This window comes from Armigeres subalbatus, chromosome 2 (genome assembly GCF_024139115.2).
Source record: "Armigeres subalbatus isolate Guangzhou_Male chromosome 2, GZ_Asu_2, whole genome shotgun sequence".
Classification (NCBI taxonomy): domain Eukaryota; kingdom Metazoa; phylum Arthropoda; class Insecta; order Diptera; family Culicidae; genus Armigeres; species Armigeres subalbatus.
Genome location: NC_085140.1, coordinates 23,220,306 through 23,246,518, shown reverse-complemented (window position 1 = coordinate 23,246,518; position 26,213 = coordinate 23,220,306). Strand labels below are relative to the sequence as shown.

The window sequence follows — 26,213 nt, the reverse complement described above, 5'->3', positions numbered from 1 at the left end:
ACCGTTGAAATGGACGATGCCTTGTCTGGTGTCTCGTCCAAATCACTCATCATGAATCGTTTCAAAATGAATTTGCTTCATTGTCCAACTCAAACAACAAGTCAAACCTTCATCTAAACTGAGAAAGCACAGACTCTTTATCGGTATCTTATCTTGCAAGTCGGTGGTTTACTTAGCCATGATTCGATCGCTATGGAATGGAAACATTCAGAGAAGTCAAAAGACAGAACCCACAAAATCCAATACTGGGAAATTTTGCGTAGAAGGGCAGCATAGGTCATCCGTAGTTACGAGTACTTATAGTAACTCACGGACCCTCGCGATCACTAACATACAATCACTTGGGTAATCATGATTACAAATAAATAAAATTTACAAAGGCGCTAACAAGGTCTCATAGTCCCTTACTCATGAACATTGACGAGGATAGTAACGATGCGGACAAAGGCGTTAGATGTACATTCAAACAGATTCGGGAAACTTCATTGGAACTATGGATAATTGCTCTACTTTCTTGATGTCTTGTCTTCATTCTGCCCAGGACGATTTGGTAAAGTTTTATCGCACGTGGTCTACACGAGCATTGGACAACACAATTCGGCCGGAATGCCTTTATAGGCAAACGACCTGCTAGAGGATATCGAAAGCTTTCCCGTAGGTTTTAGTGTCGTATGCCAAGTATGACATATAACAAACTTTATAAAGCTTAGACAATTTTTACTGGTCGGCGTCTATTCCAATTTTTGATCTCTATTTGATCTCTATTTGAAATCTATTGATCCACTTAGTAAGCCGAGTTAGTAATACCCAGTTAATTCCTCCACTTGATTATTACTTTACAGATACATATTTCGACGATCTTTACTCGAAGTACGAAGCACCAATGATGGCCATACTGTTGAGGTCGTTACATATCTGTACAGTTACAATCAAATAGTGGAATTAAATAGTAAGTACTAACTCGTTAAATTAATGTGAAGTGATGAAAACGATATCACAGATATCGTTCTTGGTTTTAAAATTGATTGCTCTGTATTTTAAGCGATTTTTCTGGCTTTAGAAATAATTTTGATACAATGGTCTCAGAGTAACGTATGTGACAATAAATTAGTTATTATAGTTTTGATATAATCATGTGTTTACTATGTTCTGAAAACTTATATGTGAATATGTACATTATGTGGAAGATTTTGAGTTGAAAAATGCTTTGAAGGTAACCACTTTGCTTCGATGGGTCTCGAACTCACGACCCTCAGTGGGTTCAAATCCCATCGAAGGAAAATGGTTACCTTCAATACATTGTTCAAATCAAAATCCTCCACATAATGTACATATACACATATCAGTTTTCAGAACATAGTAAATTAATGTCCAAGTCTGATGGTCCACTACCCGGAAAATAAACAATTAACATTGATCGAAATAATCAAGTCTATTTTTATTCATTCCATTGTTCGTTTTTAGTCTGAAAAAAGTATATTGGATTGCAAACTGATTAATTATGTGTTACTCAAAAAGCTTCCACGCCTAATAAAAAGCTATGATGTATTTCCTTGAAGTTTATCAAAATCACAGCTGATCCAATTGCATCCATTCACGTCACCAACACCACCTAGAAGAAAGTACTGATATAAGGTTCGTTGAACTACATTACTGGGCATAATCTACTCACGCATTCCGATACTGGGAGCTGCCATCGCTGCGTTCTGATGAAGCAGTAGAATCAATATACTTAAAAGTAGAACCACGTTAAATTGTAGCATTTTAATTTGTTTGAAACTATTAATAAGATCAGGCCACCTTTATAGTATTCTTGCAGTGTTGTCATAAGTTTGTGGTGAACTATTCGATAACGTATTAGATATTGTGAGCTCACTCGAATCCCTCGTCATGCTTATGCCATGACGAACGAATGTTTATGTTTAACTATTGCATGTGAACCGTGTCGATAAGAGTTTCTCAAACTTGTTAGTTTAGCTAATATTAGTAATACGAATGGAATTCTAATCATTCTACTGATCATATTATTATTATTATTATATAGTAGTACTAAATAGTTGACTCTGTAGACGTTTGTCCTGCATAATAGGCGAAATTGCACATTGTGAGCTACCCATGCGAAATTTCCATACGAATGTTTTAGTTTTTCACGATTTACTCAACTTTACTCGTGATTGTCGCATGAAATATATTGGATCAGACCATTTTATTTTCATATATACAGATAGACAACTTTGAGGGCCCATAATGAGAGAATGCACTATAGAAATTTAGTCTTCCTTTTGTAAATATCTATTGTAGAATAAGTTTATTTTGATTTTCAAATTTAGAATTCAATGAAAACATCGTGTAGGTATATGATTGTTTTATAAGTAGCATGATAGGAAATGTAAAGCTTGTTTTTATACTACGTGAAATAAATTCATTGGATGTTTCCTGTCACAATACTTGAAGGTTCAAAATGTTGCTACTTGAGTTACAAAACTGTTGAAATCAACAACATATAATAATTATTATAATAATAATTTTAAACAGCAATAATGATTTACTATAAGTTACATCAATTAGATAGACCAGTGCGTTAATGTTTCGTCAATAAGGAGTTCTATTATGAATCCGCTGAACAAAACTGCTTCCACCTTCCATCTGCACCCAATAATCGTTCTGTATGTGAACTCTATTCGATCGAAACGAAAGTAAGAACGAACGAATCTATCGCTTTGATTTTATCACCATCGACAAACAAGACACATTATTGCGTTATCGACGCCTCGTCAACCAGTTTGATTCGCCTAGTTCAAAGCGATAACTATGCATTTAAACGAAACGTGCCATTCCCTACGTATCTTCTTCTTCTTCTTGGCATTACATCCCCACACTGGGACAGAGCCGCCTCGCAGCTTAGTGTTCAAAGCACTTCCACAGTTATTAACCGCGAGGTTTCTAAGCCAGGTTACCATTTTTGCATTCGTATATCATGAGGCTAGCACGATGATACTTTTATGCCCAGGGAAGTCGAGACAATTTCCAATCCGAAAATTGCCTAGACCGGCACCGGGAATCGAACCCAGCCACCCTCAGCATGGTCTTGCTTTGTAGCCGCGCGTCTTACCGCACGGCTAAGGAGGGCCCGTTTCCTTACGTTTGTTTCTGAACATAGATTTATTACAGTTTAGTTAACAACAACCTTTATTCTGCTAGCAGTTGCAAACCAAAATAATTGTCAGTAAGAGACATAGCTGGATAAATTTTGGTTAATGGCGTTGAAAGCTGGTTAACATAACAGCTGGTTTATAATTTGAAAAGTAGATTATATAAGCCTTATATATTTTCATATTCAGCCAATGATGCTTAACAGCAAGCTGAAGAAGGGTATATCCATCTAAGATATACATTCCTGAAAAGCTATTGTAGGGAACTCTGAATAAGAGCTGATTAAGATATTTATGAACCATAACATTGTTTAACAATGCGTTGTACAGATTTGAGTCAAACGCGTAGCTTTTATTGAAATTGTAGGGTCCACGACGTTAGGCATAAGTACGTTAGGCATAAGGACGCTAGGCATAAGTACGTTAGGCATAATGGACGTTAGGCATAACGGACGTTAGGCATAATGTACGTTAGGCATAATGTACGTTTGGCATAATTCTGCCTTCTTTATGTCATGGGCTGTTCTTTGGGTCATTTTATGCCTAACGTCCATTATGCCTAACGTACATTATGCCTAACGTCCGTTATGCCTAGCGTCCATTATGCCTAACGTACTTATGCCTAGCGTCCTTATGCCTAACGTACTTATGCCTAACGGGGTATACCCGAAATTGTAAGACAACAAAATTTCACGATGAACAAAAAATATTTTAAAAACTTGAACAAAAATGGGACATACTACCGAAACCGGAAAAAATGCGTGAGCAGTGTGAGATGTTTTTAAAACGCACGCTTTCAGATATTCACGATGTCCCGTCTTTCAAAAAGCTATTTTTAACAAAGGAAGTTCCACTGTTAAAAGGTATTTTTTTTGTTTTCAAAAGTTTGATTGGAATTATCGTATAACATTGTTAGGTCACACTGAAATTGAAAACAAAAGCAGACATCCGATGCAGTGAACGACAATGATTATAAATGGGATGGCATAAGTGATTCGCAGTTAAACGAATTAGAAGAATCGGATTGTGAACCTATTGATGTTCCGAAGAATGAAGGTTCTAGAGAAGCCTTACGGAAGTGGGCTGTTAAGTACAAAATTTCGCACCAAGCTATAAAAAGCTTTTAAAACATTTTGAAAATTAAACGATGGTAATTTGCCTTCTGATCCGAGGACATTGCTAGGTACCCCACAAAATACGGGTGCTGTTATCAAAGACATACCTGGGGGAAAATATTGGCATCAGGGCTTGGAAATATGTATTATGAACTGTTTAAAGGATATCGACAAAGATATGTTAATTGAGCTTAATGTTAACATAGACGGATTACCGATTCATAAGAGTTCCAAAGATCAATTCTGGCCCATACTCTGTAATGTGCACAATATGTCTCAAAGGAAACCCATGATAGTCGGATTTTTTCTCGGTTTAAGTAAGCCTCTAGATGTCAATGCGTTTCTTTCACCTATTGTTGATGAGCTTATTGAGTTAATGGCTAATGGAGTGATAATCAACGGTCATAGAATAAATTGACTGCTCGTAGTTGCTACTCCATTATGACCAGATCAGCTGTTCTTGCACAGAGAACCAACAGATGTTTGCTTGGGACTAGCACTCATCTTCAATGTACAAGTACTGGTGATCTCATTTGTTAGGTCATACTGGCGCCTGTCACGTCAGAATGCAAGTCAATGTAGGGAAGGGGGAGGAAATGATGATGCAATCACTCGCCCACTGCAAGCCGAATATACCTCTGCACTTGCCACGAGTTCATGCGGAATTTGTTGGAATTTTTGGGTTAGGTTCGAGAGGCAGAGGTCTGTCTTGGTTGACGAGCTGCCAATGTGATAGATAGAAGAAAGCAACTGATGGAATTTCTAATTGGATGTAGGAAACGAGCTTTACATTTCATTTCCAATTCTAGCAGATGACTGTTAGAATACTCAAGTTGAAGGTATAGGAATAGAAACGGAAACGGTATGGAAGTCCATTTCCAGTTCTAGCGATTGCTAGAACATGAGAAATATAGAGAAAGATACAAAAGTAGGAGAATGGAACGGGCCTGGGATTGAACCCACGACCTCCTGCGTATGAGGCAGAAGCAGTAGCCATATGACTACCAAGCCCGTTTCATTTGTTTCATTTGCGATTCGTCAGCGAGAGCATTTATCAAAAGTTTTTTTTTATTATCGTCATGCTATTTATATTGTCTTGTCTTGTCTTAGCACATGCACAGCCAGTATTGAAAAGCATCCTGGAAATGCCGGTATGTTCAATATGTGATTTAATCTAAAACTGTAAAATCCACAAACCCATTTTTATTAAAAAAGTATGGGATGTATTCAACTATTTTTATTTAGACAGCATTGGCCGAAAAATGAATAAATGGGATGGCATTTTGATCCCAATTTCATTTTTGCCTTTCTCGTACACCAAGGTGTAACGAAAAGGCTATATATTCAATTCCAAGACGATTTTGTGATAGAAGGTTCGGAGACAATAGAGTTTATATACCAATCGACTCAGCTCGACGAATTGAGATGATGTCTGTCTGTGTGTATGTATGTGCGTGTGTGTATTTATGTGCGCATAATAAAACTCACTCATCTTTTAGGCACTTATCTCGATCCGATTTGTTTGCAATAAGTTGCATTCGACGGGGAATCCTGTCCCATTGTTTCCTATTGAAAATTGGCCAGATCGGACAATGGGATCAAAAGTTATGGCCAAAATACGATTTATATACAAAAAAACACGCTAAGAAATTCTCACTCAATTTTTTTAGTAGTATATCTAATGTACGAGAAAGGCACAAACACCGCTAGATGGATCAATCAGGGTTGTTTTTTCAAAAATCTAGGTGTGATAAACTTTAACGGCATTAATGGATAGCACCACTGAAGGTGAACACTCTAACACATCTAGTCACATTTCCTAACATAAGATGCGCAGCTAGCACAGACGAAAAATTTAGAATGAAACAAGAGTGTTCACTCGGATGTCGATGAGATAACACGCGTTTTTGGTGGTGCTGAGGAAGTGTTTCCACGCCACTCATTATCACTATTTTTATTTTAAACGGAATCTATTCACTGAATAGATATACACACAATGGACAAATTACGTAAGAATACGATCAAAGTAATTTTCGCGAGTGGAATCCGCGCGCCGGCTCATTCAGATGTATTTCGGTTTACGGCTAACATCCTGAAAATTCCCGCACCAGAGGTACATACTATCTACAAAGATGAAAATGATCGCTGCTTTTACATCAAATTTTTGGATGAACCGGATTTCGATTGCTTCGTTTCTGGGATCGAAGAACAATACCGATTTGAGTACGGTGATGGCGATTCGACAAAGGTAAAATTGGAAGTGGCCAGTAGACTGTTTAGATACGTGAGGATTTTCAACCTGCCTCTGGACGTGGAAGATAAAGACATTGCTACAGCACTAAGCCAATTCGGTGTAATAAGACAGCATGTTCGAGAACAATATCCTTCAGACTTCGATTACGCTGTGTTCAGTGGAATACGCGGCGTCCACATGGAAATCGCCAAAGAGATACCATCTAATCTTTACATCGGGCATTTCAAGACTCGTCTGTACTATGATGGACTGAAGAACAGATGCTTCTTCTGTAAGCAGGAAGGGCATGTTAAATCTGATTGTCCTAAGCTGACCAGATTGAAGAGTTCAACTAACACCGCATCATACAGTGGTGTGGTTTCCGGAGCAGTGGCTAACAATCTCTCCAAGCATAACGATGACAAGCTTCAGTTGAACATGACACCATTGCAGCAGTTAAATAACAATGGAACAGCTTCGAATACCAAAAATCTATCCCTAACCCAACCCGGCCGCTCAACTGGAGCGATATCGAAGGCAAAACAGGCAAGTCAACCACAGCCGTTCGAAGTGGAAGAAAAACGACACGAGACCATAGAGGTCACAGTGACGCAGAAGAGAGCTGCAGAGAAGTCGCCAGACGACATCTCCCCCGTTTCGCAATCATCGCGGAGAGGACGCTCCCGTTGCAAAAAACCGAACGTTGAACTCAAAATGAAACAATTACTAACGCAATTATCCGGTAGGTCGAGATCCCGAAGTCATGGTGATCGAAGTGATAAGACAGACAGTAATGATAAGGGAGAACAAGTGTAACTACTCAAGTTTGATTTTCTCTAGTTTTGTCAGGCTAGAATAACTCACTAATCAAAGCTATACGAAGCCATGACGATCATTCGTATCATTAGCGACAATTAATTTAAATGCGATAAGCTCTCCGGTGAAGAAGTCACTCTTTAGAGATTTTATTTGGAATCACGATCTAGACATAATTTTCGTCCAAGAAGTAGCATTTGAAAACTTTGCGTTTATCAGTAGCCATACAGCAGTAGTCAACATAAGCGAGGATAAAAAAGGGACGGGAATCCTCCTGCGAAAAAACTTAAATTATTCTAACGTTATTTTAAACATCAATGGACGAATAACATCGTTAACAGTCGATTGTGTAAACTACATCAACTTTTACGCTCATTCAGGGAGTGGTTTTAAAAAGGATCATGCATTTGAGGTACGGTATGGAAAATGTATTAGTAGGAGACTTCAACTGCGTGTTGAATGGAGATGACATGATTGGCTCGGTGAAGAATTTCTGTAGTGGTCTTAAGAATTTAGTGGAATCACTTGGTTTAAAGGACATTGAGAAAACAATGCAGAAAAAACGTACTAATTACACTTTTATAAGGGGCGGTTCGATGTCTCGTCTAGATAGATACTACGGCTCCGAAAACTTTTTAAGGTCTGCTCAAAGTATAAGTACTGTTCCTTTGTCCTTTTCTGATTATTACAGTGTAATACTTAACGTCCAGCTTCCCGAGAATCAAGAAATGTCCTTTATTGGCCGAGGGTATTGGAAACTGAATCCTTATTTTTTGAATGATGATACAATTATGCATAGATTTGAAGAGCTCTACAATCGCCTTAAAACTCGAAACTCGTATAATAATTTAGTTTTTGGTGGAATAACGACTTTAAGTTTGCCGTCAAAAGATTTTTCAAAAACGAGTCTTTTAAGAGGAATCAAGAAATCAGTAGGGAAAAAAACTTTTACTATAACTGTTTAAATGAGTTGTTTTTGGAACAGCAAAATAATAAGCGTGTGGACGATGAAATGAAAATCGTAAAATCTAAGCTCATGCAAATAGAACAGAGAAGATTGGCATTTTATAAAGGAACATTCAACAGTGACAGCATTCTTGAAGAGAAGAAACTCAGTTTATTCCAAATTGCAGCTAGAATAAAAAATTCCAATCCTTCTTCCACCACAAAGATACGTATAAAAGAACAATTAACAGCAGATACGAAGGTTTTAAAAACAGGTCTACATGAATACTATGCAAATAATTTCAAAAAACAAAATAACTCTAATCTAAATACCGAGGTTGTATTGAACTACTTAAGGTCAAGTTTAACTGATGAAGACAGAGACATTTTAATCAAGCCAATTGAGTTGTCAGAGCTTGATGAGGTTTTACAAAACGCATAAAAAACTCATCTCCTGGTCCTGATGGATTGTCGTACATTTTTTACAAAAATAGTTATGATGTGATTAAGAATTACTTACTCAAATTATTTAATTGCTATCTTACCCAAAGTGAATACCCTCCTGCACTTTTTTTCCGCCGGTATCATAACGCTGATCCCTAAAAAAGGCGACAAGCATGATTTGAACAACCGTCGTCCAATTAGCATGTTTAATACCGACTACAAGCTGTTCACAAAGATCTTGTGGTCAAGAGTGCAGCCGTTGTTGAGTAAACTGCTTGGCCCAGGTCAATCAGCCTGCATCTCAGAACAATCTTGTATTAACAACCTACGTGCTTTGCGAAATGTGATGATGAAAGCCAAACAAACCAAACATTTTGAATGCTTTTGAGCATTGACCTTGAAAAAGCCTTCGATCGAGTAGATCATGATTTCCTATGGCTAGTTCTCGAGAAGTTCATTTTTCCTATAGTGTTTATTGACTGCTTGAAAAGACTATACAAAAATGCCACATCGAAAGTATTGTTCAATGGTTTTCTTACAAATTCTTTCTCGATCCAAACTTCCGTGAGACAGGGGTGTCCGTTGAGCATGGCACTATTTTGTTTATACATCGAACCACTGATACGCATGTTATATGATGCTGTTGGTGGGTGTCTGATAAGTAACTACTTTATCAAGGTAAATGCATACGCGGATGACATCAATGTATTGATTCGTAATAACCACGAGTTTTACAAGGTCTTAGAACTAGTCAACTACTTTAGCATTTATGCTAATATAAGGTTGAACATTGGTTAATCAAAATACTTGCGGTTTAACAATTGTAGGTCAGGACATCACAAAATGAAGTACGTTATTACCTCGAACGAACGCCGCAATTTAAATATTTTTCAAAGAACCGTAATTTTAAATGTCCTAGTACTCTCAAAACTTTGGCATACGGCTCAAATTTAACCACCAAACAATAAACACATCGCTCAGATTAGGCAGATTTGCTTTAGATTTTGGTGGAAAGGCTATTTTTATAATATCTCTAAGGATCAATTGTATCTTCCGGTTTACAAAGGCGGTTTGGCCATGGAGGATATTGAATGCAAAGCGAAAAGTCTATTCATAAAAAAAACATTTTATATATGCACAAGAATCCCAACCAACATGTTGATGAATTTATGTTACAGCAAGTCAACTGCAGACACATTACCAGAAATACCCGAGAATGGTTAGGAGCCGCGGAGCAAATGAAACATCAACCAAATTTGAACACAACATGCCTTATTTATACTTATTTACTCAATGAACGGGGCATCAAACTCAGAATTGAGAGTAAATTACCCAATTTAGACTGGGAAAAAAATTGGCAAAATTTGAATCAAATTTTTTTATCAACATCAGCTAAATCAATCTAGTACTGTCTCCAAATTTCTAATATGACATCAGCATTTAGTCGAATAGGATTTTTATTGCACAGTTCTGTTTTCTCATTGCGTCCGTCGATAGAAAATCCTTCCGCACGCGATGGCATATATATGAGCAAGTCAAACCACCTTCCTTTTGCCAGTGGAGATATATCAGCTTCCACACTGATGTTCTTCCCTCCCGCTTCATACGGGAGCTTGGCAGAAGGAAGGTCGTGTGATATGTGCCTTCACAAATATTGCCCTCCGCTCACTTTCAAATCGACTTCTATAAAAAAACATTCTTCATGCCTGCCGTATCCTAACGGAACTATCAATTCTATACTTTCGCCTCAAATTCTATCATTAACATGTACGTCTAAGTTTGGAAGATGATATTAGCATTTCCATATCATTGTAAATCGTTTAACTTCACGTAGAAGTAACACACACAAAATCATTAATTTAGTAAATAAAAGTTCGTTAAAAAAAAACAATGTGGCAAACATTACAAACATCAAGACTCGCCAATTGTGAAAATACCCTATTTGGACATGATCAAGGATTGCTGACTCAATGCATATGCTTGAGCTTGGAATTATGAAAAGGTGTCTTATCGGATGGAGTGATGGAAGTCTCGGATCTCAAAGGAAAACTTTGTGCTCGCGACATTGAAAAATTGTCAAATAGGTTATTAAGTACACAGGATTCTGTTTTTACGCGATTTTATTTCGTTCGTATTTTTGCTCGTGTGACATCGTGATTCATCACCAAAATCTTTGCAACATGTTTCAAAAATCATGAATAAATCAAAGAAAAATCACATGATAATTTATATGCGTTAAACATTCAGGATGAGTGCAAATTTGAAAAAAAATTGAAATCGTGAAAAAACAGAATCCAGTGTACAAGACTTCCTTCAGAAATCTATAGATCGATGAGAGGTATGGATTGTTTGTCGTTCTGGAAAGGGGTAGAATGGCGCTGTTTTTTAATTACGTTGGAATAGTGGTTTTAAAAGACATTCTCAGTGAGCATATCTACAATCATTTTCTTTTGTTGTTCGTAGCAGTGACAATATGCTCTAATGACACCTATGCGAAACATCGAGATACTGCCCAACTCATGTTTGAAAGTATATTGAGGATTACAAAACCATCTATGGCGTTGATTATATAACAAGAAACATCCATAACTTGGAACATGTAGTTGATGATGTAAATCGATTTGGGTCGTTGCAAACAATTTCAGCAAACCCGTTTGAAAATTCCCTCTTACAAATAAAAAAACTTCTACGACAGGGTCCCAACAAACAACGACAAGCTACAAATAAGCATCTAAGTTGAATTATTGTTTATTTGTGATCTTCAAAGCTGAATAAAATGGATCCTGAATAATTCGCTAGACAGATTTCATTTCAGCATTTGATTCAACTAATATTCGACTTGGCCTATTTATTTGTTTTCCACCTTTATTTGAAGTCGAACTAACGTTTTAGTTTTATCACATTTCAGCACATTGGAGAAGTTTATCAATGTGCTGAACTAATGATTATCAAAATTCTTTGTTCGACTATGATGTGATGCTTCAAAAGGGTGGTCGAATTGAGTTTGAATAGTAGATTAATAAGCAAGCATTAGACATTCTTCTTAACCTTTGTCCTTCTTAACCATTGGATTTCACCTTTGTCGGATCTATCGCACAGTGGAAGAAAACATTATAAGTAATAGATTATGTTTTTTTCCGTTTGAAAGAAAATCGCGATGGCTTGAATTGATGATATTTGGATAGGAAAATAATGATTTATTTTCAAGACATTGTTGGATTCATTGTCAAGAACACTCAGGCTTTTTATATTCGTGGGGCAATTCATAATTATTTCGTGATACATAATTAATTCCTATTCTATAAAGCTGTTGGAGATTTTTTTTAATACTTTATTAGTGTGATTTTTAGTTTTTACAAAGTTCATTACTTAAGGTGTTGGAGATTATAACCAATAAAATTGCTGGAGCAATGATTCTTCATTTAAATTTATGCAGTTGTTTTAAAGTTGTGCGGAAACGAACACAAACAAATTCATATAAAATCTACCATATTGCATGTTTGTTACAGATTCCATATGTACTAGTTGTTTTTCTATATATGTATAAATAAATTTCGATATGTGTAGTTATTTACTTGCTGCATGTGTGGTATTGATGGCACAATCATACCGGTTATTCAGAGATTTCGAGCAAGGTCGAAAATAAATCCATTAAATTTTCATGAACTCCATTAATATCATTGGGGACGAATTTTATTTTATCGTTTTGACATTATTTTCATATATTTTTTCCCAGTGTGCGATGGTTATGACTGGCTGAACAATGGTTGAAATAAAAATCTTGTACAGTTATTAACAAACTGTAGTTTGACAGATTGACTTGTTGAATAAGAGACCAATAATGATTCATATTCAGCCAAACGATTATTTATGTTATGCGTCGAGTAGGCCATAACTTACAAATCAAGGATGGCGCGGATGACAACGTTACCGGCGGATGATCAAATGTCAGCAGTTCGAGACCCGATTTAGGAAAATTTCAAAATGATTATATGAAAATAGCAATTTCTTCAACATACATTCAATGGAGATCTTGATGATGTTACACTCAATGCGTTATTATTTTCGAAATATTTACATGTAGCTGAATTAAGGCTAAGTAAAATGCTTATTAAAGGTTTAATAAATCAGATAGTAAAGTTGTTTTTCAAAATAAGATGTTGTAGCTGTATAACTTCTCCAAAATTGTGTGAACAAAGCCTGAACAGAAGTTGCGATAAGAAATACTACAGACATTATTCAACACAGTGCTGAATTGAATCATCACACTGATGTTTGTTAAACTAGTGAATGTTTGTTGGGGTAACCGTAATCTGGAAGTCATAAATAGAATATAAATAGAAATAATTAAGTGAAGCATTTTTTGGCCCCAATAGAATATATAATATTGTATAATTTCACATCAGAACTGATGTTCAAATGAAGACCTACTATTTCTACATTCACCAGATGATCTACTTGTCCTTGAACCGTTCCCGATGTTGACTGTATCATATTATCCGGGTATTGTCTCATGCCATTCGGAAGTGAGCGTGCAATATCAGATGTCAGGACTTCATTTTCTACCTCAATTTCCATAGCATAAGTCGGTACACGATTTTTCACGTTATCGGGAGCTTTCTTCGAAGTTGATGCGCCTGTATATTATTGTTCATTTAATGATTTAGATATACTCTAATTAAGCAACATTATACCTTGATTGGCCATCAAATCTTTGAAGTCCGTCGTCACTCCTTGCTTGAGAGCTGCTTTAGTCCGTATTTTTTTCACCGGCGGTGGTTGCGAGTCAGAATCCGTATGACCAGACATCACAGCTGCCTCAGCTTCAGCTTGCGCGTATGTATTTAAGTATTTCCTCTTCAGAGTGCAAGGAATCTTGTGCCATGTAGATGAAGGAACCGACGACTTTTCTTTGATAAGAGACTACGCTTTTTTATCTGGCCACATCAGGAACTTTCCTTTTAGCCAGCGGTGAGGAACGGGTGAAATGTTTTTCCACTTTCTATTTACCGTCTCCACAATCACGAAGTGATCTGTTTTTTTTTCTGTGAGATGCAATAGTAAATTCATAAACTTGGTTTATTCAATAATTTTATGAGATTTACCTGAGACCATATTTTTGTCCATATTTTTCGATTTTGCTTTAAATTACCAAACACTTCAGCAAATTAACCAACGCACCCGGATTATAAACAAAATTTGACATTTAATCGCTTATTACAGGCAGCTGTTATTCTACTTGTTCAGCTTCAATTTTACCTTCGTTCAGCTGTTGTACACTTTTATTCAGTTAAAATTTGAAATAAAATATAAGACGTCAATGGTCATGATTGTACAATTCCTGATGGCTCAGGTGCTAGGTGAGTGACTACAAATCAACGAATTCGAGTTCAATTCTTAACATTATATCACAATTAATTTCTTCAGTTAATTTTCAGCACATATAAATCCTAGAAATTTGTATAATTCTAAGCTAATTGCGATTCGATAAGGAACATATTGATTTTATCTGCTCGCTTAAATGCAGCTGAAGAACAGCTGGTTACAAGCTTTTTAAGACTTTATTAAGCGCTTATTAAGTCTAAACTCAGCCTACTGAGTAACCTCAAATAAGCGTAATGCTGGATAAAATCACCAAATTTAGATGATTAAAAGCTGAACAAATGATGTTAGTTCTAATGCTCAACCTTTATACAAACAAAGGCTGCTTTGTGAAAGCTGTAAAAACGTTTAGGCAACAATAAATTGTTACTTGGGAAGTCGAGACAATTTCCAACCTGATAATTGCCTAGACCGGACCGGGAACCCATCCACCCTCAGCATGGTCTTGCTGTGTAGCCGCGCATCTTACCGCACGGCTAAGGAGGGATGATGTATTGGTCATATCAAATCATTTGGACTGGTTCAAGAAGTCAAGAATCAAATGTTCAAACCTTTTGACATGAATGACATGGGATAAGGTTAAAGGTTAAAAGACTATTATTCTTCCATTTACTTCCACTATTAACGTTATTAAGTTAATAGTGGAAGTAAATGGAAGAACAATAGTCTTTTAACCTTGTAGCATTTCCCCTAAGACGCTCTAAAATAATTAATCACGACATGGGATAAGTCAAATATGCTCTCAGGCTGATGATTGCGCGGTTTGTGAAGACATGCTGTATGAAAATCAGTCAACCTCAATATATTTCATAGATTTGGAATGAAAACGTGTAATTTTGTGTTCATTAGAAGATATTCTCATATTAGTAAAGAAAGAAACCAAACAAGTGACGAAATACTCGGCCATTTCTCATAGGCTTCTTGGAAACTACGTTCTTTTTATAAGCATTTTTCGAAGGCACGAGCTGAAGCAACTATAACGTGCACAGAGTTAAACTTTGGTGGATCACATACTTACTTATGCTGAACAATCGACTAAAAATTTCAGTATTGCACGACAATTAGGGTTACTGGAGGTAATATAGTAAAATGTTAGCTTAGCAAAATGTAAGCAAAACGCATATAAATCAATCATTTTTATCGCACATCGTTTTGTTACACTACGTAGATACGCAGACCAATATACCCAACTGATAATTTCGATTTTAAATGATAATAAATTTCAATCACATAGTAAAAATTAGTGCAACTAGCACCTTGGATTTGTACCAAATGGAATTTGAACAAAGTTGTATGAAGAATGCGGTAATACAAGCACTCCAAACAATCCATAATGAAATTCAGTTGCATGTTGACAAAAGAATCACACATTGACTATTGATTGAATCCATTAAAATATTGACAAGGGATTTTCATTATTTCTCCCTTTCAATCGTCTTATTATGTGTACATATGGCGGAGGTTCTGCTGAATTGCACAAAGCAGCAGTAAAAAAATACTTTTTTGTCCATATTTTCGTGTAGCAGATTCAATTTATCACAAATCGCATAATTAATTTTAAAAAAAATCATTTTCTATTTAGAAACAAAATATCACAAGTCAGTCGAAAAGTCGCATGGTGCGGTTTTGCAGAACCCCGACCATATTATGAATACTATCGCATGAAAGCGTGGCATGCAACACGTTTGAATGCAAGTGCGCAGAATGTGCCTACAGGAAACTTGAATCTAGTCTGACAGTCAAGGGGTGATGCACAATGTAAACAACAGTTGACGTCAGGTGGTAAACAACATTGCTGATTTTTGCATTAGTTTCGCTGTGATGTGTCGTGTCTTTGAAAGTCTTTGAAGTCTTTGAAAACTATAAAATCTGTAGACCCATTTCGCACAACTGCTCGGAATGGAACCAACTGTGGACGATTTGCTTTCATTCAAAGAGTTCCCTTTGATACAGGAAGGCAACTCCAACAGTGCACAGCTAAATATCGATTCGCCGAAAAAGACATCTCCCAGTCGAGAATCGGACAACGTATCCGAAGGTCTAATGTGAATATGTTTTTTGTGTATCTTAAAGTAATGAAATATTAATTCTTGTAGAGACGGAAACCCCCAAAAGCTCATCATTCTTCACATTCGAGTATTATCAGCGGTTTTTCGATGTTGACACAATGATGGTGGTCGACCGCATAGCCACGTCTATCATTCCGAAGCGTGCCCCGACTGACTACCTTAAGCATAACATTGGCACCAATCCCGATCTCTATGGCCCCGTGTGGATTGTGATAACTTTGGTAAATTATGATTTTGTAGCCTGATGTCTTGAGCCTCCTATAATCTACAAGTTATCAACAGATTTTCTCAATTGCGATATCGGGTAACATGGCCAGTTACCTTCAGAGCGCCGGGAACCATCAATGGCGATATGATTTTCATTTGGTATCTGTATCGGCAACGGTCATAGTGCTGTACACGTGTTTGGTACCGATGGCTCTGTGGGCGCTACTGAAATGGAGTATTCGGACGGATGAAATGGATCTCGAAGAGGTGAAACATCATTTCAAATTTAAGGGTAGCGACACAGCATTTCTAACTATCTTGTTTCAGCAAGCACCGTACAGTCCGACTATATTGTCACTGGTTTGTGTTTATGGATATTCAATGGCAATTTACATTCCGGTCTCTGTTTTGTGGACTATTCAGGTTAGCTTTAGGCTTATGTTTGCTTATCCCATGTACAAGATACTCCTTTTTTATACAGATTCCTCTCTTCCAATGGCTTCTGGTGGCAACCGGAACGTTCTTGTCCGGATTTGCTCTCGTTTGTATTCTAATGCCAGCCCTGAAGACGTCGAAATATTCATTTTTAATTACGCCCACCATTGGATTAGTCCACTTTGTGCTGGCATCCGGATTTATGCTGGCCTATTTCCGCCCATCGGATTCACACGAGGAACCGGTTTCGAAGTTGGTGGAACAGGTGAAGACAACGGTGGCGACAATCGTTGCCCACAAAAATGTAACACAATAGAAGGAAATTCGGCATTATATTTAATTTATGTTCCTAAGTCATTGTAGTGGAATCAATATGTGTTTATTGTATTTTATTGTTCATTTAACAATGATTTCAATAATTTTTCTGTAAAAATAGAATTATCATAAGCTTCTTGAGCACTAATAAACAACAATTGAAATCATTATAAAAAAATCAAGCGTTTCGGAAATTATAGCCGTTTTATGGGCGAATGTAAGAAAATTAGAATGACATATTAAGACTTAGTAGTTGCAGTGGTTGCAGTATGCTGCATTGCCTGTAATGCAAATATCTGTCCCATTTGAATAGGAAACGGAGCAAAGATAAAACAAATATGCGATTAAAGGCAGCGCAGTAGCTCACCAATGGACTTTTGTTTAACATACACATAGCATAGCGAGCACAATGTAAGTAACATTTTTTTCATTAATTATTAATTTGAATAGCGCAATCAACAAAACAACATGAAAGCTTTTGATTGCAGTACTCAAATTAATCCATGGAAAAAATGTCACTTAGGTCCTTTTGAAACGTTAAGCAAGATTTACAAATTCGTTTATATAACTAAATTTCTGCTTCCCTGTCCACAACAAATGTATGGAACTGCTGTCCTGTTACATGAAGCAACTTCACCCGACAGAAGTTTGCAGAAAATAGTCGATTCCAGCGTTTGAATTGGGATTTTGTTCAGAGGGTCCATTATACACACGGAATCCATTACTAGCACTCACTCTGTAATACTAAATTGTAATGGTAATATTCGTTCAAAAATTTCCTACAAAATATTATATGAGTGATTTTATGAGTTAGACCATTTTGCCCCGTGGGTGCGTTTTGCACTGCTCTTCCCTACGTCATAAATCAGAATTTGTTTCTGTTCTTGTCAAACCTGAGATGTTAAGACTGAAGTTTTGTGACTGAAGTGCTTAGTAGAAATGTTATTTTATAATCCAGCCATATTATCCAAGACTACCTACTAGAGGACAATCCTTGATTGGTATCAATCCCACCTTCGTTTCACATTTTACTTCATCTCTCTTTTGTATTAGTGACATCCATCTGACAGGGCTGTGTGCGCAGTTCTGAACGTCAAAACAGTTCCTTTTATTTTGACATTTCGATGCATCGGGAATCATCAGAAGTGATTTCCTTACTCGAACTATTTGCTTGATAAAACCATTATTAATCAGCACGTCGGTAACTCTTCCTTTAAAACTCCCCAACCCAAGCGCATCATCGTCGCAACCATGGACGCACATCGCGAAGCAATCCAAAAGCAAATCCACCAGGACTGGGCCAATCGTGAGTACATCGAAGTGATCACGGCCAGCATCAAGCGAATCACAGATTTCCTCAACTCGTTCGGTGAGTAATTTTTGTCAACAATCAACACACCCCTCCCACTAATTACCTCCTTGAGAATGTTTTTGCTGATTTGAACCTTTTTGCAGACATGAGCTGTCGATCGCGACTGGCAGTGCTGAATGAGAAACTAACCACACTGGAGCGACGGATTGACTATCTGGAAGCTTGCGTGACCAAGGGAGAAACGTTGCAATAGGCGGACTTGTGATGGATTCCGCTGCGGTCTGGATAGGTGGGAGCTATCCGCGAGTGTAATGGAGATTTGCTGCGCTTTTTATAGTGCAATTCAACAGAACGGGATGAATATGTAAGCGGAGACGGTGGAACCAACCTCTAGCGTAAGAACTCATTTAGGTATAGACATTAGACTGTATGCTTCAGTAGTGACGAAATATGTAGATTTATTTAAATGCTATTCGAATAAACCGATTTATGGAAAATAAGTGAAAAATCTTATTGAGTTATTCATCATTCATAAAAAGATCCAGTTCAAGCAGCAATGATCGAGATCTGGCTTGGAAAAAATCCATGTATTTCGAATCACTCAGGTTTTTTTTACACGGTTGGAATTCATTAGTTTCTCGCGTAACCTGATAATTCATTAGTTGCTCGCATTTAAAATAACACTCGATGTTTTTTTAAATTTAATTTTTTTGTGGGGTTAGCCAATTAGTTCATTGAAGCTATAGGTCTACTTTACACTAAACGTTTAAAAACACCTGGGTGTACATGCTATTGTAAAACCAGATCTATGAGTTAATATTATATATTCGATATATTCATCTCATAGCAAAACAAAGAAATAAAGCATCAATCTCGTCGCTTCTTTCTGCTAACATGCGTGCTCACTGGTGAAAAAAAATCACAAAAACAAGAAACCAAACAAAATACCTATTCATTGCTTTGTTTTTGATGGGATGGAAATAGGAGCTATGGGATGAAGTGCCGAACCGTTCCCCTATATGTAATGTTTTTTTTTGTGAAGAAATGATTAATCTTCATTGTTGGGTCTCTAGTTTGCGTTAAAGTGACTAGATACCTATAAACCCTAGCAGCACACATATTCCATATAGGTTACTGCAACTCGCAATCAAGTTGCTGCAACCAGATTTACCTGATTTGCGCTGCTCGGGAAGTCTTTTTTTTTTTTTTTTTTTTTTTTTTTAACGAAGGTAATGGAAATCTGCAAACAGACACCTGGGGAGGCGAACCCAGGTAGTGTGGGGATGGGATCACCACTCCCGACCCACTAAAACCAACTCCTTCTTCTCCAGTCATTCCCCGGCCCGCAATTAAGCAATACTTCGGGGGATGACTATTGGGCATTGCGCTCCCTCCATGACGTACACAAGTGCACGTATGCGCCTCAACTCTCCGACACTCCCCATGCAACACATTTGCACAAGACATACTAGCACCACATGTGCCCCAACACTCACCTGCCTATGCCGCTTGAATGACTGCAAGGGAAGATCAGGCACCTGCAGGGGTACCCCAATGCCGCCATCTCACAACATAAACAGTCCTCATTCAGTATGGTGCTCACCCCGTCCTGCAACAGAATGGCACCACTTGTCTACCAAGTCGGAGGCGACCCTAGGTTGGTGGCTCCTATGCCGCTCCTACCTCAGCTACGAGGCAGACCCTTTCATGTCTCCTATTTCTGAGGTGCCGCAGAGGCATCAACCCCCCGACACTCCTGCCAGTCATAGCGAGACTTTCGTGTCCCCTACTTCTGAGGTGCCGCAGAGGCATCAACCCCCCGACACTCCGGCCTGCCATAGCGAGTCTTTCGTGTCCCCTACTTCTGAGGTGCCGCAGAGGCATCAACCCCCCGACACTCCTGCCAGTCATAGCGAGACTTTCGTGTCCCCTACTTCTGAGGTGCCGCAGAGGTATCTGCCCCCGACACTCCTGCCAGGCCTAGCGGGACTTCACTCATTCCGTCCCTGACAGCCGGATCACACTACTGCCTAAGCAGCCACTCTGACCATACGTACCATGCGAGTCTAACTTGTGTGCTCGCTCATACATTCAGTCCCAATCGCTTGCACCACTTGTGCACCACTCTTTTTGACATTCAGTCACTCACTCAGTGGGGTTGTAATACCCCATCTCCCATTTTATCCACTCTGTGCACCTCCTGTGCATCGTTTGGGCGTGGAACACCCGGCACGTCAAGCGTGCCTAACACTCCCTACCCGGGCTTTGATACTGTCAATAGGACTCCGTAAGGTACTATGCCGGTAGCACCCACCCATTGACGTTTCGAAGCCCAGGTAGTCCTCAGCCAATGTGGTGGTCTCCCATCCTGGGACGGGGTCACACCACTACCTTACATGTCTCCGATTTCTGAGGTGCCGCAGAAGCATCAACCCCCGACACTCTTGCCAGTCGTAGCGAGACTTTCGTGTCCCCCACTTCTGAGGTGCCGCAGAGGTATCTGCCCCCCGACACTTCTGCCAGGCCTCACCAGACTTCAGTCATTCTAACACTACCGACCATGCGTACCATGCGAGTCTTACTTGTGTGCTCACCCATACACTCGGTCCCTCATTATGTGGGGGTATTACGAGTAATACCCCCAACTCCCATTCTCTTGCACCACATGTGCACCACTTGGGGGTGTGTGGGTACCACCCACTGCCACCCGCTTGCCGCCGAAGCAGCCCTCACTCTGTGGAACCTCCACAGGCTCCGTTAACGACCTGGCTAATTGTTTCACCCAGCAGGTCATTCATCCCCTCGGTACGGGTCGCCTGACACCTTGGGATTCGGGGTTAGAGGCTTGTATGCTTTAAGCGGCACACGGTCGCTTGATAAGGTTTGCTTGCGGATATGTGGTTTTTGGGAGGGAATTAACAGCGCCCCCTGTTAACCCCACCACCTCCTAGGCAGAACCCCCTGACTCACAGACGGCTGGGGAGGGGTCGTCAAGCCCTTGGACATGGTCCCTGCTGCCCGCAATGCTCGGGAAGTCTGGCGCAGTGAAAACGGTTAGATTTTCTAATCAGAAAAAAAATCTTGTTAGATTTTCGCAACCTTTGAGAAAGTTCAACCTGCCGCACGATTATCAGCTTTTGTAAGTTACTTTTACAAAGTAAACACACTTTTTCACATTATATTGGCGAAAAATCAAACAAAATGTTGCTCAACTAGTAAATCCCAGACCAAATTCCTTTACCCTTTTCTTTGGGCACTAGCTCTATATTTATATTTATCATTTATAACAGATTCAAATATTTATTCCGAATATGTGATACATATCATGTGGATATCAAATCTGGAAATTTGATAATAGAATTTGATGTTGAAATTCTAATTCGATTTTTTTAGTGCTTATGTATATTGGAATTTTATATTGGATTTGGACTGGATTTGGATTTAATTGGTTCTGATTTGGATTAAATTTAGAATGGATTTTAATTGGATTTGTATTGAATTGTATCAGATTAGGATTGGTTTTGGAATAGATTTGGATGAGATTCGATTTGGAACGGATTTGGTTGGATTTGCATTAGTTTTGGATCGGATTTGAATTGGATTTGGATTGGATTTGAACATGAATTGAATTTGAAAAGTAATGAATTTAAGCTGGGGTTTGATTGGATTAAAAATTTGGGGGATGGGATTTGGCTTGGTTTTGATTTGAATCTCGATTGAATTTGGATATGATTTTGATTTGTCTTGAATTTTCATTACATTCTGATTGGATTTTGTTTTCATTTGAATTAGTTTGTATTACATTTATGTTGAATTTTATTTGGATTGGATTTAAATTTTGATGGGATTTTGATTTGATTAAATTTTGATAGGATATGGTTTGGACTGGATTTACATTTTAATTGGATATTTATAGGATTTGAATCTGATTTTGATTTAGGAATGAATTCGGATTGGATTGGATTTAGATTGAGATTGGAATGGACTTGGATTGGATTTGAATTGGATTTAGATTGGTTTTGGGTTTGATTTGGATTGGATTTGGGTTAGATTTAAAGGAGATTTTGATTGGATTTGGATTGGTTTTGGATTAGGTTTTAATTGGATTTGCATCGTCTTTGTATTGGCTTTGGATTGTTTTTGAATTGAGTTCGTAATGGATTTGGACATAGATTGTATTTGTCTCGTATTTCATTTGCATTTGGATATGATTTTGATTTGGACTGAATTCAGATAGAATTGTGATTTGAATTTGATTCGAATAATTTTGGATTGGTTTTGGATTGGATTTGGATTTGTATTGTTCGATATGCGGCAGGTATCTTATTATTGTTGCCCTTTCGTGAAGCTTTAGCTGAGGTTTGATTGGATAAAAAAATTGGAAGATGGGATTTGGTTTGGTTTTGATTTGAATCTCGATTGAATTTGGATTTGATTTTAATTTGTCTTGAATTTTCATTAGATTCTGATTGGATTTTGATTTCATTTGAATGAGTTTGAATTACATTTGAGTTGGATTTTATTCAGATTAGATTTGAATTATGATGAGATTTGGATTTGATTAAATTTTGATAGGATATGGACTGGATTGGATTTACATTTTAATTGGATTTTGATGGGATTTGAATCTCATTTTGATTTAGGAATAAATTCGGATTGGATTGGATTTGGATTGAGATTGGAATGGACTTGGATCGGATTTGAATTGTATTTAGATTGGATTTGGGTTTGATTTGGATTATAATTAATTTGGACTTGGGCTAGATTTAAAGTGGTTTTTGATTGGATTTGGATGGGTTTTGGATTAGGTTTTAATTGCATTTGCATCGACTTTGTATTGGTTTTGGATTGTTTTTGAATTGGGTTTAGAATGGATTTGGACATAGATTGTATTTAACCCATATTTCAATTGCATTTGGATCTAATTTTGATTTGGATTTGATTCTAGTGTTTTTGGATTGGCTTTGGATTGGATATGGATTGATATTGTACGATATGCGACAGGTATTGTTGTTGTCCTTTCGTGAAGCTAGCCAATCGATAATAAAAATTGTTTTCCAAAATTTGTTATGACCTGGCTCAAGTGATTAAGTGATTTAGGGCAACAGATAGAATTTAAATTTGATTTTGGCTTGGATTAAATTTGGATAGGATTTGGAATTGATTTGAATGAGTTTGGATTATATTTGGATTGGATGGGATTTGATTTGGATTATGTTTGAATAGCTTTTGGATTGAATATGAATTGGATTTAGATTCGATTTGAATAAGGTTGGATTTGATTTGGATTGGATTTAAATTTAATTTAAGTTAAATTGGATGAGTATTGATTTTGGAAAGAATTTGCTCAAGAACAACGAAACTGTTTGCTTGCTAATTACAGATGTTTCATATTAGCGTTTTTTTCTGTAATTAATTAAATGAACGTGTCCGAGTAGAGCTAATGGGTAATGTAGTATATAATCTTGGCACTGAATTATTGACAAAAAAAATGTTAATTAAGTTCAGTGTCAAGAATATATACTACAATCAGTACCATCTCATTTTTTTTGTTTTAACTAATTTTATTTGCTAATTATCTAATACATGCATATATCTCTTAGACTAGGTGTTCCGTGTTTTCTTAACACTAACATTCTTATTTGCTTTGATACATTTTTAGTTATTATTAATACATTTCAATTGCCTCTGGCAGTTAGGATTTTCCACTGGTTTAATTAAACCATGTAGGAATTACAATATTTTAAACTAGAACTAAACTTAACCTTATTTATACTAAGGGTACAAGAAACTAATCGTTGCAAAGTTTGCAGTAGCTATCGAACAAGTAAGAGCAGTGCGTGTTTTAGTCGTCGGAAAAGAAATTAAATATCTATCTGGTGTTCGGTGGCTCTTGCGCATGTATTGCGCGTTGCTCCGGTATAAACAAGCGCGATCTTCAATAGTTTGCAGCATAGATAGTAGAATCTATAGATGACCGAAAGCATGGCTGAGTCGGTTTTTTGACCGTGCACACGCGCATATGACGTCACAGCCCTTAACATTTCCATTGGAATCGTGACGTCATGCTCATTTGGAGACACGTTTGACAGTTCGTTGGGAGACAGAGGATTTATCTTCGCTCATCTATATATTCCACTATCTATAGATTGCAGTAGCCATCGAGCAAGTGAGCACAGAGTGCTGCACTTTCGTTCGGTCGTCCAAAACGCGATTCTCCTCAGTTTTCATATGCCACCGGGCGTGTATATTTTAACTTTTAGCTAGTCGCGAAACAGCGTATTAGTACATTCAAAGAAAAAAGTACCTAATATTAGATACTTTTCACTCAAATCGGGGGTTCAGTGTGGGAACCCAAAATTAAGTAATTTTTTCTTGAAATTAAGTAAAATTCACTTAATATTAAGTAAAATATACTTAATTTTAAATAGAAACTAACCAAAAGTTAGGTAAATTTCACTCAACTTTTGTAAACATGAGATTACTTAACGTTGGGTTCCCACACTTTAATGCCCTTGTTGAGTGGTTTTGCTCTTCATTTTATGACAACAAAAGGAAGAGGGAGGGAGATGCAAGAGAAAAAAAGTACCTAAAATTAGGTACTTTTTTCTAACCGTGTATATGCCGGGTATTAAGCCACCCGGTGTGGAAATTAATTTCTATGTCTGAAACTTGATTATGCATATGTACAACATGTGATAGACATGTGACTTCATAGCTTAGTAGGGAAAGCACCTGTCATGCGAACTGGGGTCGAGGGATCAAACCCAACGAAGGAGCGGTTACCCTCCAATACCTTTTCCGAACTAAATCTATCACATGTTGTACATATGCATAATCAAGTTTCAGACATAGTAATTAAGCGTATTAGTGTTATTTCCCATCCCATAGATCGCATCGCTTACCGAAAAGAATCCAGATAAATTATCTTTTGTAAGTAAAACGATATCCTATCCCAAGACCATCGTGGAGATGATATACTCGGTATCTAGTAGCAACGAGAGTCGGACTAACAATCCTTCCCTTCCTATATGACTTGGCCGGCGCCGTCATTGACTTTAAATATTTAAGCTCCCGAAACGTGTACATTGAGAATGGGTAGCTAATCCCAAGCCCCATTCATTGTGTTCTCTGTACAATTTCGCAAGTTCAGTCAATCACGGAGTAGCAACTACGAATTGTGCGGTCATAATGCTTATGCTCATGCTCAGGGTACAAGAAACTAATCGTTGCAATAGAAGATTGCAACGATTTGTGTCTAAAATTGGAAATAATTTTATTGGACACTAGCGAAAGAAGCCCAGCTTTGCTCGGGTGTTGCAAATGTCACAATAAACTATTTGCAGCACCGCACTCTAGATCAATTTCCATGGGTTTGTTTTGTTTTCCTCGACAGCTGACCTAAAATTGTATTGTAATGATTTTTTTTTACATTTCCCCGTTAAATTCACCAACTTTTTGTATGTACAAACATTCCGGATCCAAAAACGAATAGATTAGGGAAAAAATTTTGCAAATCGGTCAACCCGTTCGCGAGTTAAATCGTCAGGAAGGAAGTCTCAACTCATTTTTATTATATAGAAAGAGTTGTTGCAATGTCTCAATATTGGAAATTCCAAGTCTATTGGTACTAGAGCTGTGCTCCGCCACGCCGCGCCGCGGCCGCCGACGTTTTTTATGCGCCGCCGCCGCCAACATTTTTGATCGGCGCGCCGTTGCAAATTTTTGACCGCGCCGCAGGTGAATTTTGGGCGCGCCGTTGAAGTAATTAAAGTGCCGTAGCCTGGG

The 26,213-nt window shown here is 37.7% G+C and overlaps 2 protein-coding genes and 1 long non-coding RNA gene across 3 annotated transcripts; 2 read left to right on the top strand and 1 right to left on the bottom strand.

The window, feature by feature from the left end:
* Positions 1 to 1,422: 1,422 nt before the first annotated feature.
* Positions 1,423 to 2,077, bottom strand: LOC134214140 (uncharacterized). The gene is made up of 2 exons (XR_009979673.1): positions 1,673 to 2,077; positions 1,423 to 1,612 (listed from the first exon to the last, which is right to left on the bottom strand). It is a non-coding gene; the product is annotated as an uncharacterized LOC134214140 (long non-coding RNA).
* A 13,795-nt stretch (positions 2,078 to 15,872) lies between these two features.
* Positions 15,873 to 17,291, top strand: LOC134214137 (protein YIPF1). The gene is made up of 5 exons (XM_062693559.1): positions 15,873 to 16,125; positions 16,184 to 16,377; positions 16,439 to 16,630; positions 16,691 to 16,786; positions 16,845 to 17,291. The coding sequence occupies exons 1-5, from the start codon at positions 15,987 to 15,989 to the stop codon at positions 17,112 to 17,114; spliced, it is 891 nt and encodes a 296-aa protein (XP_062549543.1). The 5' UTR covers positions 15,873 to 15,986; the 3' UTR covers positions 17,115 to 17,291.
* A 927-nt stretch (positions 17,292 to 18,218) lies between these two features.
* On the top strand, positions 18,219 to 18,933 carry LOC134214139 (probable protein BRICK1-B). The gene is made up of 2 exons (XM_062693560.1): positions 18,219 to 18,482; positions 18,569 to 18,933. Exons 1-2 carry the CDS (start codon positions 18,365 to 18,367, stop codon positions 18,676 to 18,678), a joined length of 228 nt encoding a protein of 75 aa, XP_062549544.1. The 5' UTR covers positions 18,219 to 18,364; the 3' UTR covers positions 18,679 to 18,933.
* Positions 18,934 to 26,213: the final 7,280 nt, after the last annotated feature.

What these genes read in the sequence shown, in the direction of transcription:
- LOC134214137 (XM_062693559.1), top strand. Translation starts at nt 15,987, where the DNA reads ATGGAACCAACTGTGGACGATTTGCTTTCATTCAAAGAGTTCCCTTTG. An exon ending in TGTGGATTGTGATAACTTTG is followed by an intron (nt 16,378 to 16,438) that starts GTAAATTATGAT and finishes AGTTATCAACAG; the next exon opens with ATTTTCTCAATTGCGATATC. An exon ending in ATGAAATGGATCTCGAAGAG is followed by an intron (nt 16,631 to 16,690) that starts GTGAAACATCAT and finishes ATCTTGTTTCAG; the next exon opens with CAAGCACCGTACAGTCCGAC.
- LOC134214139 (XM_062693560.1), top strand. Translation starts at nt 18,365, where the DNA reads ATGGACGCACATCGCGAAGCAATCCAAAAGCAAATCCACCAGGACTGG. An exon ending in AGATTTCCTCAACTCGTTCG is followed by an intron (nt 18,483 to 18,568) that starts GTGAGTAATTTT and finishes ACCTTTTTGCAG; the next exon opens with ACATGAGCTGTCGATCGCGA.